Here is a 15,164-nt window from a genome sequence, read left to right on the forward strand (position 1 = left end):
ACCACAGTTAGCTTAACCAGTGGTTAAAGTTAGCAGAATTGACCAATAGAAATGAATCCACCCTGCTTTCTATTTGTCAATCCTGCTAACTTTAACCGTCGGTTAAACTAACTGTGGTTGGTGAAATTGGCCCTAAGGAGGAACAAGTTCGCGTTTCTGAGATTGGATTGAAATTTAATCAATCAGAACAGAGAAACTGATCTCAAGTTTAGTAAACTTAGCTCTGATTGGTCAAATTTTAATCCAATCGCAAACCCAATCCATAGTCTGATACGGGCATAAGGCCTGCTGGTTTCACCAACGTGATTTAATCTAATCGGTCGATTAAACTCAATCTTCGTCTCTTTCTAACTGTCCCCCTAGAAAGAGACGAAGAGTGAGTTTAATCGACCGATTAGATTAAATTACGTTGGTGAAACCGTGCCTAAAGCCCGGTGTCCACGATGCAAGAACTGTGTCTAAGTTTCGATTTAAGCCAATCAACTTGCAGCTCTTACAGAAAAGTAGCAGTTTCATTGGCCTAAACCGAAACTTGGACACAGTTTTTGCATCATGGACACCGGAAAGGTCTATCCAGACAAACTTGCATAGGTGCATAACCATATGCATAAAGAAACGGATTGGTCTATTTCCTTATGCACATGCATATGGACCAATCAATTCTCTTATGCTTATGTTTATGCGCTATGCAAGTTTGTCTGGATTGACCTTAATGTGGGGTCTACAATGCGAGTCGTAAGAATTGACCAATCACAATCGAATTTGAGGAGAATAATCGACTGTGATTGGTCAATTCTTGCGACTCCCATTGTAGACCCCGCATAAAAGGTAGGACATGGGCAGTGAAATGCTGTACATACATGGTATAAACCATGATGCTGTAGCAGCGAGCAGCAGTTTAGTAATTTCCTAGAAATCTTTGGCTCACTTTTGACGCAAATGTTTGCTGCTCATGAAATTGGTCCTATACAGCCAATAGCTAACCGACAGAAATGACTTGATTATTTTTAATTCTTCTGAATATATTTCGTTCATAAATCGTTTGTGATTGATTCTGAAGGCCAATTTCACCAACCACGGTTAGCTTAAAGCCCCTTGCACAATGCCAGGCAACAAGCAATAGGAACAGGGAATAGAAATCAGAAATCATGTATAAATGCAGAATAAACAGTGACACAGGCAATAGACACAGAGTTTCCGTCACGTTGGAAATTTTGTGCCTATTGCCTATTGCCAACCAATCATAGCATTTGAATTTTTTAGGTTGTAATTAACGATTTTTTGGTTATTTCCTGTTCCTATTGCCTGTTGCCTGGCATTGTGCAAGGGGCTTAACCGACGGTTAAAGTTAGCGGTATTGACCTTAATGCGGGGTTTACAATGGCCGTGTTCAGCAGACACAACTGTTGAGTTCGTCTTATCAACACTCTGCGTTGATTGATTGGTTCTAAAAGTAAGAGCCAATCACGTTCGACTGTTACTCAACGGCTTGGTCTGCTAAACGCGCCCAATACCACCAATACTATTGGTCAATACCGCTAACTTTAACCGTCAGTTAAGTTAACCGTGGTTGGTGAAATTGAGTCTGTTTTTAACATTTGTGACCAATTAGTTTTTTTGAAATTAACAATTTTATTTTAGTCACACGATATGTCAACCGACACTTTTTAGTAATTATATAAACAGATTTTGTGATAACTATAAAATAGGAAATCGTTTGTGACTTAAGCCTTGTGTCCACGATGCTAGAACTGTGTCCGAGTTTCGGTTTAAGCCAATGAAACTGCTACTTTTCTGTAAGAGCTGCAAGTTGATTGGCTTAAACCAAAACTCGGATGCAGTTCTAGCATCGTGGACACAAGGCTTTACAAATATACTAGTGTTTTACGTTTGAGGAATAATACATTTCTTAATTATTTGCAAAATACCCGTGGTAAAAGTCACGGTGCGGTGGCCAATCACTTCTCACCTTTCTGGAACTAGCGTTCCAAAATTCACTCTGAGTAACTAAAATCTATAGTTTACGTCACTGTACACTATAGCATTTTAGTTAACTAGAGTGAATTTTGGAATGCAGCCCAGCTCTTTCTAAAGCTGAAATTTCATGCGAGCGAAGAAAAGCCAGCGTTTATCCCCACTCCACCTCACTGTAAAGCCAGCGTAGAACAGCTAAGGCCTTCACACATAAAATCGCGTAAGGACGTAAAACGTAAGCGTAAGAAGATCGACCAATCCCAATCGAGTATTGTGTTGTGCGTAACCCCACCATTTTTTTACGTAAAACGTAAAACGTAATGTCGAAAAATATCGTAAGGATGAAATTCTTACGGTTTACGTCTTATGGGCAACCAATCACGAAAAGTCACGAAGTACGCGCTTTAGTTTAAAATTTAACGCCAAGGGTTTATTGAGGTTATGTGTGTATGTGTACACTTGTACAGCATCCGTCGCAATGAGTGATCACAATCAATACTGCAATATGTTTAATGAAAGTGATGAAGTCTTTATTAAAGACACTGACGAACTGCTTATTGATGCGGTGAGAGCATACCCGCATTTATATAACCATCAAGATCGCAATTTTAAAGATCATGTGATGAAAGAGAATTCATGGAAAGAAATATCGTTGGCAGTGAACCTTCCAGGTAAATAAATACATTAATATTAAACGATAAATATTATAATATTTACTCGATTATCTATCTCTTTTATTTATTTCATTCTTTATCAAATGAATCATTTTCTGCATGCAGTTTCAGATTGTCAAACTCGATGGGTGAGGCTGCGTGAAAGATTTGGAAAAGAGAAGCGCCAACGGGAGTTGGATTCAAGAAGTGGCAGTGGAATTAGTCGACGAGCTGTTTTTCCATGTTATGAAAATATGTCATTTTTAAATGACCATATTAAAAAAAGGAAGTAAGTTTGTGGCACAAATCATTTTTCTATATTTTGCTGCCCTACAATAAAGAAGCCAGATTGAGATCCCTGCTGACAGCGTTTTTCCCCCTCTTACTTACGCATACAAAGAAACAGACATACATACCTACATACGCAGACAAACGCTTTGTCTATTCATGTGACAACTGCGTCAGAGGGTCGATTGTGTATCTTGAAACGAGGTGAAAATTACAAAAATGAACAGACTTTACTAGATGACAAATGAAATCGCTAGATACGCTAGTAAATTTCTTCACTTTTGTAATTTTCACCTTATTTCAAGATACACAAAATCAACCTCCTGCTGAGACCTTAATCTGGCTTCTTTGTTCCATATTTTCCTATACATATAATGGTGTACTTCTTTTTCAGGTCTCATACAAATGTTTCAAATTTAAAACGTATGTGGAGGTCATGGAAAATAAGGCTCACAATCACGTCTCATCGGCGACAGCTTTGTCACCAATCCAAATTGATCGACAAGTAACAAATTCGTCTACAAATAGTGAAATTATTTCAAGTACGAAATCCCCCGCATCCTGCGCTGCCTCACAACTCTCAAATATAGCAGATGAAGTACTGATCGAACCATGTGCAAACTTTTCAACATCATTCAAGACAAATTTTTTGCAAGGCACTGGCCCTTCTTCATTATTAGCCACCTCATTGGAAGATAATTCCTCAACTCCAAGCGATTCATTCAGGCGTTGTACGGATACACCCCATAGACCGGATGAACATGATCAATCGACTACAAGCTCGATGTTTTCATTGAAAGAGTTTACGCCTTCTCCAGCATCCACAACTCCTCAAGCAACGCCATTGTTACGAAGACCTTTAACTAAAAAGAAAAATGATTTGACCGGCTTGGAAAGCTCTTTAGTTACACTTTGTCAAACTATGCACCAACGTCTTCAGAGTAATCGTAATTCTGACATTGCTGGTAGTTCAGATGAAATTTTTGCAAGGTTAATTGTGAACCAATTAGAAACATTACCATCGCATGAAAAATAAAAAAGGCAGCAAACAATCATGCAAATTTTGTACGCACCTTACGACCCTTAAATAGGCGAAAATCCAACCAAAGTTAAGCCATAACGAGTTAAGCCAACCAAAGTACAAGCCATTTTTATTTTTAAGAGTTCTAATAACATTTTAATAGATGCTATACTTTTTTATTTTATATTGTATACTTTTATGTTCAGCATCTAACTGACATATTATGAGACCTGTTCTTTTTAACCGATCTTCTTGCACGGTTCATCTTTCCTCTTTTTCTTTCCACGTAGAAGAAAAAAAGAGAAAAGATAAACTGTGCAAGAAGTTCAGCTAAAAAGAACAGATCTATGATGGTCATGCTCGGGAAAATGTGGAATTTTTAATTTTATTTTTTTTTACATAGAATAGATGCTATACTTTTTTATTTTATATTGTATACTTTTATGTTCAGCATCTAACTGACATTTTATGAGACAGCTGTTCTTTTTAACCGATCTTCTTGCACGGTTCATCTTTCCTCTTTTTCTTTCCACGTAGAAGAAAAAAAGAGAAAAGATAAACTGTGCAAGAAGTTCAGCTAAAAAGAACAGATCTATGATGGTCATGCTCGGGAAAATGTGGAATTTTTAATTTTATTTTTTTTTACATAAAATAGATGCTATACTTTTTTATTTTATATTGTATACTTTTATGTTCAGCATCTAACTGACATATTATGAGACCTGTTCTTTTTAACCGATCTTCTTGCACGGTTCATCTTTCCTCTTTTTCTTTCCACGTAGAAGAAAAAAAGAGAAAAGATAAACTGTGCAAGAAGTTCAGCTAAAAAGAACAGATTTATGATGGTCATGCTCGGGAAAATGTGGAATTTTTAATTTTATTTTTTTTTACATAGAATAGATGCTATACTTTTTTATTTTATATTGTATACTTTTATGTTCAGCATCTAACTGACATATTATGAGACAGCTGTTCTTTTTAACCGATCTTCTTGTACGGTTCATCTTTCCTCTTTTTCTTTCTACGTTGAAGAACTGATTTATGATGGTCATGCTGGGGAAAAGGTGGAATTTTTAATTTATTTTTTATTTTTTTTGACATAGAATATAGTTTATTGATATTATATATGTATTTTGCAATAAAAAATATTTTATTATAAAAATTGTCTTGATTATATCTTTTATACTTATATATACTTATATTTACTTTTAGAAAAATATAAAAACGGCTATTTTATTTACAACTACCCGATACATAATTATTATTTAAAAATTAACATTACATATACATACAATGCTAGAATTAAGGATGACTCGAATCTTATCAGAAGCCTTTAAATTAATTAAATTCATATTTATAATTATTTACACTCGTTTAAATGAATATAATTGTCACATAGAATTAATTGTCCGGAGTATCATCACAATTGAAACCTCTGCGGATATATACATACTGCCACGGAACTTCACCTTCAGGAGTCAACAAGAAATTGGCTAATGAATCCCTTTGATTATATGCTTCTCTTGTAGCGCGATGGGCACTTGATGGTGCAAGACCTTGAAAACCTTCACCGTCTTCATTTCGCCATTCTCCAGGCACAACGTCGCCGTTTTCAGATTCCGAGTCCACAAAGTTAGGTGGACAATATAAGCGATGTCGTACTGGCAATGCATCGTTTTCTGTTTTTAAGAAATTATGAAGGCAAACACATGCCATGACAATCTTATCAACAGTTACAGGGTTCATGCAAATCGGTTTCCTGAAGACTCGCCATCGTGAAGCAAGGATTCCAAACGCATTTTCAATTGTCCTTCTGGCTCGGGACAATCGGTAATTAAAAATTTTCTGAATTTGACTTAAATTCCGACCAGCATAGGGCTTCATCATATTCCTTGTTAATTGAAAAGCGTCGTCTCCGACAAAAAAGCAGGGTGTTTCTGTCTCGCTTCCAGGTAATTTTGCAACACCTTGCGGTAAGTCAAGTCCTTGATTATGTAGAGCTTTTCCAAATTCCGATCGAGAAAACACTCCTGCGTCGTTATTACTACCATAGGCACCAACGTCCACCAAGGTAAATTTATAATTCTGGTCACACGCAGCCATCAATACGATACTAAAAGTCTTTTTATAATTATAGTATAAGCTCCCCGAGTTTGGTGGTGCTTGTATATGGATGTGTTTCCCATCTACAGCTCCTACACAATTTGGAAAGTTCCAATCTCTCCAAAAGCCATGACAGATATTGATCCATTCTTCTTGCATTGGAGGTCGAAGATAATCAGGTGCTAATATTTTTATGAAGACGTTACACGTTTCTTTTATGATGCTATATGCTGTTGACTCTCCAATACGATAAGCCAATGCAATTGATAGTATCTGATCTCCCGTTGCAAGATATCTGTAACAATTAAAAACACAGTTCAATTATTTAAAGGTAAAATTTTATAGTACGGCCTATATGCGGATATTAAATGAGCTTCAGTTTGAAAAAATATCGTACCTAAGTGTTATAGCGAGACGTTCCTCCGGAACCAAAGCTCGGTGACTTCTTTTAATTAAGGATGGTCTCATTATTTCTAATAATTTATTGAAAATTGGAACTGTCATCCTTGTATATCGGAAGAACATTTGTGGATCATCTTTCATTTCTTGAAGTAGATGACAAAAATCGCCTTGATTAGGGCGCATACAATTAATTGGTCGGACCCACCATTGACGATTCAACCACCTTTGTGATTTCTTCCTTTGTAATATAACCAAACCCATGGTCGCAACCAATAGTCCTGCAAATATTGCATCCTCTGTTCTCATCCTCTTGCAGTTCTTTACTTCCACAGATAACCTGGAAAATAGATTTGTTTGAATTAGATTTGTTAGAATTACACTTTCTCCCTATTTTTCTTCAAATGATACCATAGCTTAGATTTGGCCCTAAGGCTTACAATTTTTCTTTATCTTATTGTCACTGAGCCATTTTCTTTATAGACCAATATTTAATTAAGAAAATATAAATACACCTTTGTGAAACATAACCTGTATGTATCATGCATTTTACGTTATGCGACACTGATTTTTGTTGTCAAAGTATATATAAATGGTGCTTATATTATAAATATTAAATATATTAAATATATAATAATATTAAATACATATGTTAATATATATTATAATATTAAATATATTCATATAATTTTAAATGGACTACATATTAGTGTAAAATTTAGAATTTAATATAGGTTTGTTATTAAACTTAAAAAAAGATACTTACTGTTTGATCGAATATGTACGTACAGCTATAACATAACACTAAACTGACACTTCTAGATTAAAAATCTTCATAAATGGGAGGAAACTTTTCCGCGTTTGCTATTGGTTGGACTTTACGTTTTACGCGATTTGTGTGTGATGGGCTTTACGTTTTACGTCTTACGTTTACGTCTTACGTCCTTACGGGATTTTATGTGTGAAGGCCTTAACGCTATCGCCCCTATCATTTTCATGGAGCGAAGAAAAGCTGGCGTATTACCCCCACTCCACGCAATGCAAAGTAGCATTTAAACGCTGAGCTAACGCTACTTAACCGACAAGAAAAAGAACTGTGTATAATAAAAATGGAATACTTCAATTATTATAGACAGTACATCGCGTACGTTGAATATTATAGACGTACAGTGGCAGCTGCAGTTGCAGCAGAGGTTGTAAGGAGACGACGCATAGCCGCTACAGCTGCAGCTATATATTTAATGAAAAAGAAAAGAAGATACGCGAAGAAAAGGTTTTAGGTAGCACCCATTTTTGAAAATCGTGATGTACATAGTTTTTTCTTTGCGTCGGTCCCGAAGTTAATATTGAAGGACATACGTTTCCACAATTAATTATTTTCGGATGACCGCAACACAGTTGGAAGAATTGTTAGGCATGGTTGGACCAAGATTGCAAAAGCAGGACGTCATTCGACAAAGTATCTCACCAGCTGAACGGTTGGCATTAACATTGAGGTTTGTTTTGCTTGATCCAATTTAATTTTTAATTTAGTGTTTTTTGTAGTGTATAAACGTAACAACGTTATACATTTTTTCTTAATGCGTGAATATTATGGTATATTATATATTAAATATTATAGATATCTTGCTTCCGGGGACTCCATGATATCGATGTCCTACCAATATCTTGTGGGAGTGACAACAGCGGGTAATATCATCCATGAAACCTGTAAAGCAATATGGGATGTTTTATGCCCTTTAGTTCTTTCGGGTCGACTGGAAGAAGGAGACTGGGTGGATATCGCCAATAATTTTAACGAAAGATGGAATTTCGTTCATTGCATTGGAGCCATTGATGGCAAGTACGTTACCATTCAAGTACGTAAAATCATTGTTGGTATACGATATAATTTAATAAGAAGTACAATTTGAAATAACAATTCTTACTTTTAGTGTCCCAAAAATGCTGGATCAGCGTTTATAATTATAAACACAGTCACAGCATAGTTCTCATGGCTATCTGCGATGCAAATTATATATACGTTTTGTGGATATCGGGGCATACGGACGACGAAGTGATGGTGGCGTCTTCAAAGAAAGTGCTATGGGGAAAGCATTCGAAGAAGGTAGAATGAATATTCCACAACCAGCAGCGCTTGGAGAAGGAGGACCAATTTTACCATACTGTCTTGTGGGAGATGAAGCCTTTCCTTTGAAGCCATACTTGCTTCGTCCGTATCCAGGTAGAGGACTGACACCAGAGCAAGAAATGTACAATTACCGTCTGAGTCGTGCGAGACGAATAATAGAAAACGTATTTGGTATACTCGCCAGTCAATGGAGAGTATACAGAAAACCAATTATCGCCAGTCCTGATAACGCAAAGTTAATGGTTCAAGCAACTATTTGTTTGCATAATTGGCTTCGCCGGCAGGACATTGATGAGAACGCATATGTGCCTTCGGGTTTGATCGATGTCGATGATCCGCGCACTGTCCAAATGGCTTCAGACCAGGGTCTTGGCGTGTCATCATGGAAGATGGATGCGCATTCAGAGACATCTCAAACTGTGGATCGAACATGAGTGCCCGACAATGCATAGAAATTTGAAATGAATTTTGTCGTTATTTTAATAACGAAGGAGCAGTGCCGTGGCAATATGAAAGATGTATGTAAATAAATGTGTCTGTGTCTTTTCTATTTGAAATAGGAAATACATTAATAATTACTTATAATGTATATTTCCTGGTAATAAATATTCAGTTTTCAAATGGATGGAACCCAATCCTGGTTGTTTCATATCCGTTTGTTGCGACCAAAAAGTTGTATATATATATATATATATATATACCTATGTGTGTGTGTGTAGTATGTTCTTAAAAATTAATAAAGCATCTAGAAATGCATTTTTTTTTAAGCTAAAAAGCAGAACGATTATTTTACCTTATGGATGTATTATAGCGGAAGGCTGATCGCAGTTTCAATTTCTATTAACCAAGCTAGGATATATTGGATATAATAAGTTATTTTGTATATAAATTTTCTATTTTTATTGTATTACATTACAATTAGTGATCAATAGAAAAAAATTATTTGCAATGCGTATAATTTCTAAATAGAGAATTTCCATAAATACTAAATAAACAATATTTTCAATATTGTTTAAATATAGTAGCTATGTGCGAATTACATAGCAAATACACAAAAATATAAACAAAAAGTGTTTTTACAACCCAAAATTATAATTCAAGTTAATTTGTTAATAAATCTACAAATAATATGCTGTTGTTAAATGAAAATAAAATTAAATCTCTCTGTGTCACCACGTGTTTTCGGCGTTCGGCGTTGCTTCGCTAAAAGTTCAACCGTGTTGAACTTTTTAGCTAAGCAACGCCGTAACGCCACCTTGACGAAAATTGATGGAGTGGGGGTAAAACGCTGGCTTTTCTTCGCTCCGTGAAATTGTACCTTAACAGAAAGAGATAGTTTTGGAGCAGCTGTCATATCACGTTTGTTTAATGTTTACAGATCTTTTAATAAACTCAAAATTTGACCACCACGCGTAAAGGCCCATTTGGAAGAATGCTACTGGCGATTCGAACAATTTCGCAGTCATTAAAAAAATCATCAACTCGCTCAAAATTCAATTTGTCGTAATGATCACAAAGCGCACGATAGTTGCAACATTACATGTATTGTACACATACAGTATAGGATAATTCCAAGATTAACAAGACCAAATAATTTTTATTGTACGTATTGGTTCATAGGCTCGTAAGTCCATTTTGGAAAAACTCGTTTGTACAAATTCATCAACACTGTATCCTGAGACTTTAGTTGATCATTGAAGATGCACTTCATGTGTCCGTGTGTACCTATGAAAAATCGAAAGTGAATTACACTTACTACTTATTTAGCGGTAAAAGTAAAAGTAAAGGTAAAGCTATACCAGTGCAGACACAAACAAAAGAGATGCAGTTGATATATCGCGACATCAACCATTAAGGTGATCCTAAAGCCGTGATCCTAACCGGTTTTTTTCAGTTTTTTTCTTAACACTAATCTTTTAATTGGCTTTATAGAAATGCAAAATTCTTGTCTAGAATTAAAGTACGCATCAAAATCTAGGTCATGGTGGTCGAATTTATATCGAAAACAAAAAAAAATTAATATTTTTTGTTATACGTGACGACCACCACATATAAAATCGACCACCATGACCTAGATTTTGATGCGTACTTTAATTCTAGACAAGAATTTTGCATTTCTATAAAGCCAATTAAAAGATTAGTGCTAAGAAAAAAACTGAAAAAAAACCAGTTAGGATCACGGCTTTAGGATCACCTTAATACTATTTACCAACTATTTATCAACTATTTACCAAGGGGTTCCTTTATATGGCCTCTACGTCCATATTTGGTTCTCAATTGGATTGGCTTGAACCATTCGATATCTTCGCGATGAAAGAACATGAAACGCACAACCACCGATCTTTTATTCACCTTGTACGGGTGACCACTCAAAACAACTCGTTTTAGGACAATTCTGTTGGGATTACAAGATAACACACTACCAGTCGCAATTAATTCCTGAAATAACATCATTATCATTTCAACTAGATAGAGGACTCACAGTCTCGTGTACGATAAAGATTTAATATAACATGTAATATAATAATATTAACAAAATACATACGAGCTTGCCACTTTTATTCTCGACGTAACATAGGATTGGACACGGTGAAAAAGTAACCGGTGCATACATACTCGCCACTACAGTACTATCGGGGTGAAAGTATCTCTCGTACTAAACAAATATATTTGTCACGATGAAATATAAATTTGTACAAGAGATTATATAACTTAATGTTTTTTTACATTATAAAAGCGCATCGACCCACCTTATGCTTGGCACCGTTTGTATGTTGGCTAAATATTGGACATGCCGCAAATCGTCTAAATCCACATTGAAATATCAATCTTTCCTTTGACTTGATTGGTCGTGTGTAATTGCTCGAATGTTTCAACACAATGTTTAAAAGAGACATTTTATGCTCATACGGAAGTAAGGCGACCACTATTAATGGTTTATTTTCTACCATAGCAAATGCCTTGAAAGCTTCTCTGTTAACATGGATGATACAAACTTGTATATAAGATCCTGGCTGAAAGTATATACATACATACATACATACATACATACATACATACATATGTATACAGATAAACATTTAATGCAAGATTAATACTGAAAGAGAGAAAAAAAATTCGTCAATATACGTACCGTGACACCTTCGATATCTTTACGTTCTTTATAAATACATTTTCGCCTGCGATCGTAATCGGCGAATTCAATTATCCGAGAATAATCAATAGGAAGATTTTCCTTTGGATCCCATGGACTAGTACGGAATGATTCGAGACCTCGATATTTTTGGAATCTTGCTTTAGCCAAAATGTTTTGAGGTGTATCCACTTCGTCGGGAAATTGCGCGTCCAATTTTGCCTCTGTATGTTATTAGAAAATTATTGCTAAAACGATAATCAAGAATGGTACATTAAATCAGTAGATACATAAAATTACAGTAACCTTTGAAGTTTTCCATGGCTTGCTTTTCTTCAAACATATCAATATCCTGGTCGTAACGCTCCTCATCCAGTGGCGCTTCCGATATCGTAATGGTCTCATATTGTTCGTCATCCTCCAAATCTTCACTACTGGCTGCTTCAGATCTTGCCTCTTCCACAGACATATTGTCCTCCGATTCATTCCCCGAACATACACCGAGGCTTTCTAGACAAAGAAAAAAAATTTGTTTTTAAAAGTTTTTAAAACAATTAAACGAGATTAAATACAATTTTTTAGGAGAAAACGGAGAGAAAGAGAAAGAAGAAAACTTATGTAATAACCTCCATCTTCATCCGGTATCCATGCAGCTTGATATTCAGAGGTTCCTTTTGGCACAACCTTGACAATTTTTCTATTTCTATTGTTTGCCGCTTCAGCCAATTCCTCTTTCGTAGGCCACGTTTGTTCAGCGTCCATTGGGTCAGGAATATATTCACTTTCGAGGGATTCCTATAAATTTTAACATTTTTAATTTAAATTGCACGTATCGACATGCAATTTTATTACTAATGCTATTAAAAATCGCATATATAATGCAATAAATTAGCAATAATTTGGACACGTTCTCTATAAATGTTCGTGATTCCCATAATAATTTCTCACTCTCACTCTCTCTCTCTCTCTCTCGCTGCTCTTAATGCTGTTCAAATACTCGCCAGAATACTTGCAATACCGAAGATATTGATAAGAGCGTTAATAATACTCGCTTAGGAAGTTTTTGTAGCCGCACCTATTTCGAGATTCGTACAAGTTATCAATATTAAAATATGTGCGAGAAACCTGTTTTTCTGGGTCTGCAGTTAGAATCATTTCGGTTTCATTTCTCTGTTCCGTTTTCATTTTATCATCAGAAAGATACTTGGTCCGCTCAACGTGTTCAATTAAATACGGATCTGTCGACGTTTTGATGCAAGACATTTGAAAGTCTCCAAAACCTGGTATGTGAACCAAATCATTGGCCGACAATGGTGCGGTGCCTCGTAAATATCCACTGACCATGAGAGTTCCAAACTCAGGAGAATCCTGACGAGATAAGAATTACGTGATAATTAAATGGTATTCAATCTGCTCTTTACGCACAATACACATTTTTAAATACAATAGTTTTACGTACTTGATCACATTCATAGGAGACTTTCTCGGCCAAAAGATATGGTCTTATATCTTTGTAAAACGAACTTCTTTGCTTTTGTGATCCAGCACGCCGTAACATATTTAAGCAATCGGCCGTAGTGTCCAATTCAAGAACTTTTTCTTCGGGAATCCATTTTGAAATTGCACGTTGCACAGATTGTTTATACTCTTGACGTTTCTATTCATAATTTACAAAGAGTTCTTCACAATAAAGAGTTAATTAATTTCTATATTCGCTTCAAAGATTTTTAACACTTTGAGTGCCATGTCACCCATATCTGGGTGATGTGTAAATTTCCGCAAAGGCCCCGTCGCGTCCATTTGTGAGTGACGGTCTTATTTATCCGATTAAGAATAATTTTACTAAATATTTAAGACGTTAAAGAAATAATATTAATTTTATTGAGACATAAGAAAAGCAATAAAATATTAAAACAACATATTAGATAATATTAAGTTCAAGGTGCCAAAATCAGTTTGGCACTCAAAGTGTTAAACGTATCGTTGCTTACCTTAATATGAAGTCTTTGAATATTATGCACCGCAATCATTGTAGAAGGTAAACCTTGAGCGAGGCAAGACACGATAATTTCCTTGCCCCAATCGTCTATAATATCTCTTTGCGTACCATCGTTTGTTTGACTCGCGACAGAAGTAACAAAGAGTATCGTGGTAGCAACTTTGGCTGCGTCTAATGTTGCTAAAACGTCGCCCATCGACGGTACGACGATAGAAAACCGCCGTTTCAGTCTTGGAACACTAAAATAATACAAATACATAAATATATGTGTATTATATAAAATATTAACAAATTTTTAATTTATTTTACTAATAATAGAATAAGCAAGTTCTTTTCCCGTTTTATAGCTTACCCAATATGTATAATGCCATTTGGACTAGTAGCAACATTAGCAGTTTCATCCATGTTAGTTACAGCAGATACAATGTTCTTTATGTCCACGTCACTTTGCAACGGTATAACGCAGATAAGAATAGGTGCCGAAGAAAAACCACCGAGATTTCTCTTCTGCGCAAGTACTTGCTCGCGCTTCTTTCTTCTTAATTGCAACAATTGGTTTCTACGTTCATCTTTCCGAAGATTCTTCTCAAAACGCTTGGATGACTTTCCGATAACATTCTGTTTACCTATGCAAGAAAAAATAAGATATATCCTCTTGGAAATCAAAGAATGTTCCGTTTAAAACAGCATGTAGAATTTTAGTCGCTAGATTTTTACGAAAAGCTTACTACTTGTCAATTGAACGAGTCGGCTGTACGGTTGTAATTTTTATATTTTTATTACAAAATTTGTTAATATGTATATTACGTATATAGAAAGTTCACCTTTCAGATCGTTATTGATGGTACTTTTACTTCGATGCCTTCCGGTTTTGTGCTGTTTATTAGATTGTTTGAGCGCTCCTGGTCGATGCGTCTCTTGTTTTATCATATTCATTGTAACGAACTCGATACAACTATCCGAAAAGAAAAACAATAATTAATCGCCACGTGGTAGCCGGAGTAGTAACATAACCTATAAATACACCAATATGGAATACGGTGTCGTATGTGTTTAGAGCCACCGCACAAGACTCTCGTATAGTTACGTAGCATAACGTAACGTGAGCCAACGCACAAGAAACGTATTGGTTACGACCGTTACGGCGTTATACGTTTCTTGTGCGTTGATCTACGTTACGTTACCATGCGAGAGCTAGTGCAAAGGCTCTAATGCTAAAAGACTCCATAGACGCGGAAACGCCATGCGGCAGAGTGCGTTGACCAATCACAAATTTTGATTTTGCCGCAGGCGACTTGCGGCAGCCTTCTGATTGGTCAATGCACTCTACCGCAGTCTTAGGCTGAGTTTCCACGAGCGCGTCACGCGTCGCGTCGTCACAAGTTAACCAATCCAAAACATCCCATTTCATTACATTCTTGTGACGGAATCGAAATGGGATGTTTTGATTGGATGACGCGACG

General features: G+C 35.9%; 2 protein-coding genes and 1 pseudogene across 4 annotated transcripts; 1 reads left to right on the forward strand and 2 right to left on the reverse strand.

The window, feature by feature from the left end:
• Nucleotides 1–5,041: 5,041 nt before the first annotated feature.
• On the reverse strand, nt 5,042–7,340 carry LOC139811173 (uncharacterized). Of its 3 annotated transcripts, none has more exons than XM_071775295.1 (3): nt 6,954–7,180; nt 6,437–6,778; nt 5,042–6,334 (listed from the first exon to the last, which is right to left on the reverse strand). In XM_071775295.1, the coding sequence occupies exons 1-3, from the start codon at nt 6,980–6,982 to the stop codon at nt 5,338–5,340; spliced, it is 1,368 nt and encodes a 455-aa protein (XP_071631396.1). In that variant the 5' UTR covers nt 6,983–7,180; the 3' UTR covers nt 5,042–5,337. The 3 variants fall into 3 exon arrangements, with proteins under 3 accessions (XP_071631396.1, XP_071631398.1, XP_071631397.1); XM_071775297.1 differs by lacking the exon at nt 6,954–7,180 and adding an exon at nt 7,205–7,340 and having other exon boundaries at nt 5,043–6,334; XM_071775296.1 differs by having other exon boundaries at nt 5,043–6,334; nt 6,879–7,178.
• Nucleotides 7,341–7,421: 81 nt separating this feature from the next.
• On the forward strand, nt 7,422–9,801 carry LOC139811174 (uncharacterized; annotated as a pseudogene).
• Nucleotides 9,802–10,093: 292 nt separating this feature from the next.
• On the reverse strand, nt 10,094–14,956 carry Tsr1 (Tsr1 ribosome assembly factor). Its single transcript, XM_071775294.1, has 13 exons — nt 14,886–14,956; nt 14,526–14,656; nt 14,054–14,327; nt 13,694–13,940; nt 13,162–13,359; nt 12,828–13,070; nt 12,329–12,497; nt 12,009–12,212; nt 11,703–11,926; nt 11,320–11,583; nt 11,115–11,225; nt 10,801–11,008; nt 10,094–10,294 (listed from the first exon to the last, which is right to left on the reverse strand). Exons 1-13 carry the CDS (start codon nt 14,927–14,929, stop codon nt 10,167–10,169), a joined length of 2,445 nt encoding a protein of 814 aa, XP_071631395.1. The 5' UTR covers nt 14,930–14,956; the 3' UTR covers nt 10,094–10,166.
• Between the last annotated feature and the right edge of the window lie 208 nt (nt 14,957–15,164).

This window comes from Temnothorax longispinosus, chromosome 4, assembly GCF_030848805.1.
Source record: "Temnothorax longispinosus isolate EJ_2023e chromosome 4, Tlon_JGU_v1, whole genome shotgun sequence".
In the NCBI taxonomy this organism is placed as follows: Eukaryota; Metazoa; Arthropoda; class Insecta; order Hymenoptera; family Formicidae; genus Temnothorax; species Temnothorax longispinosus.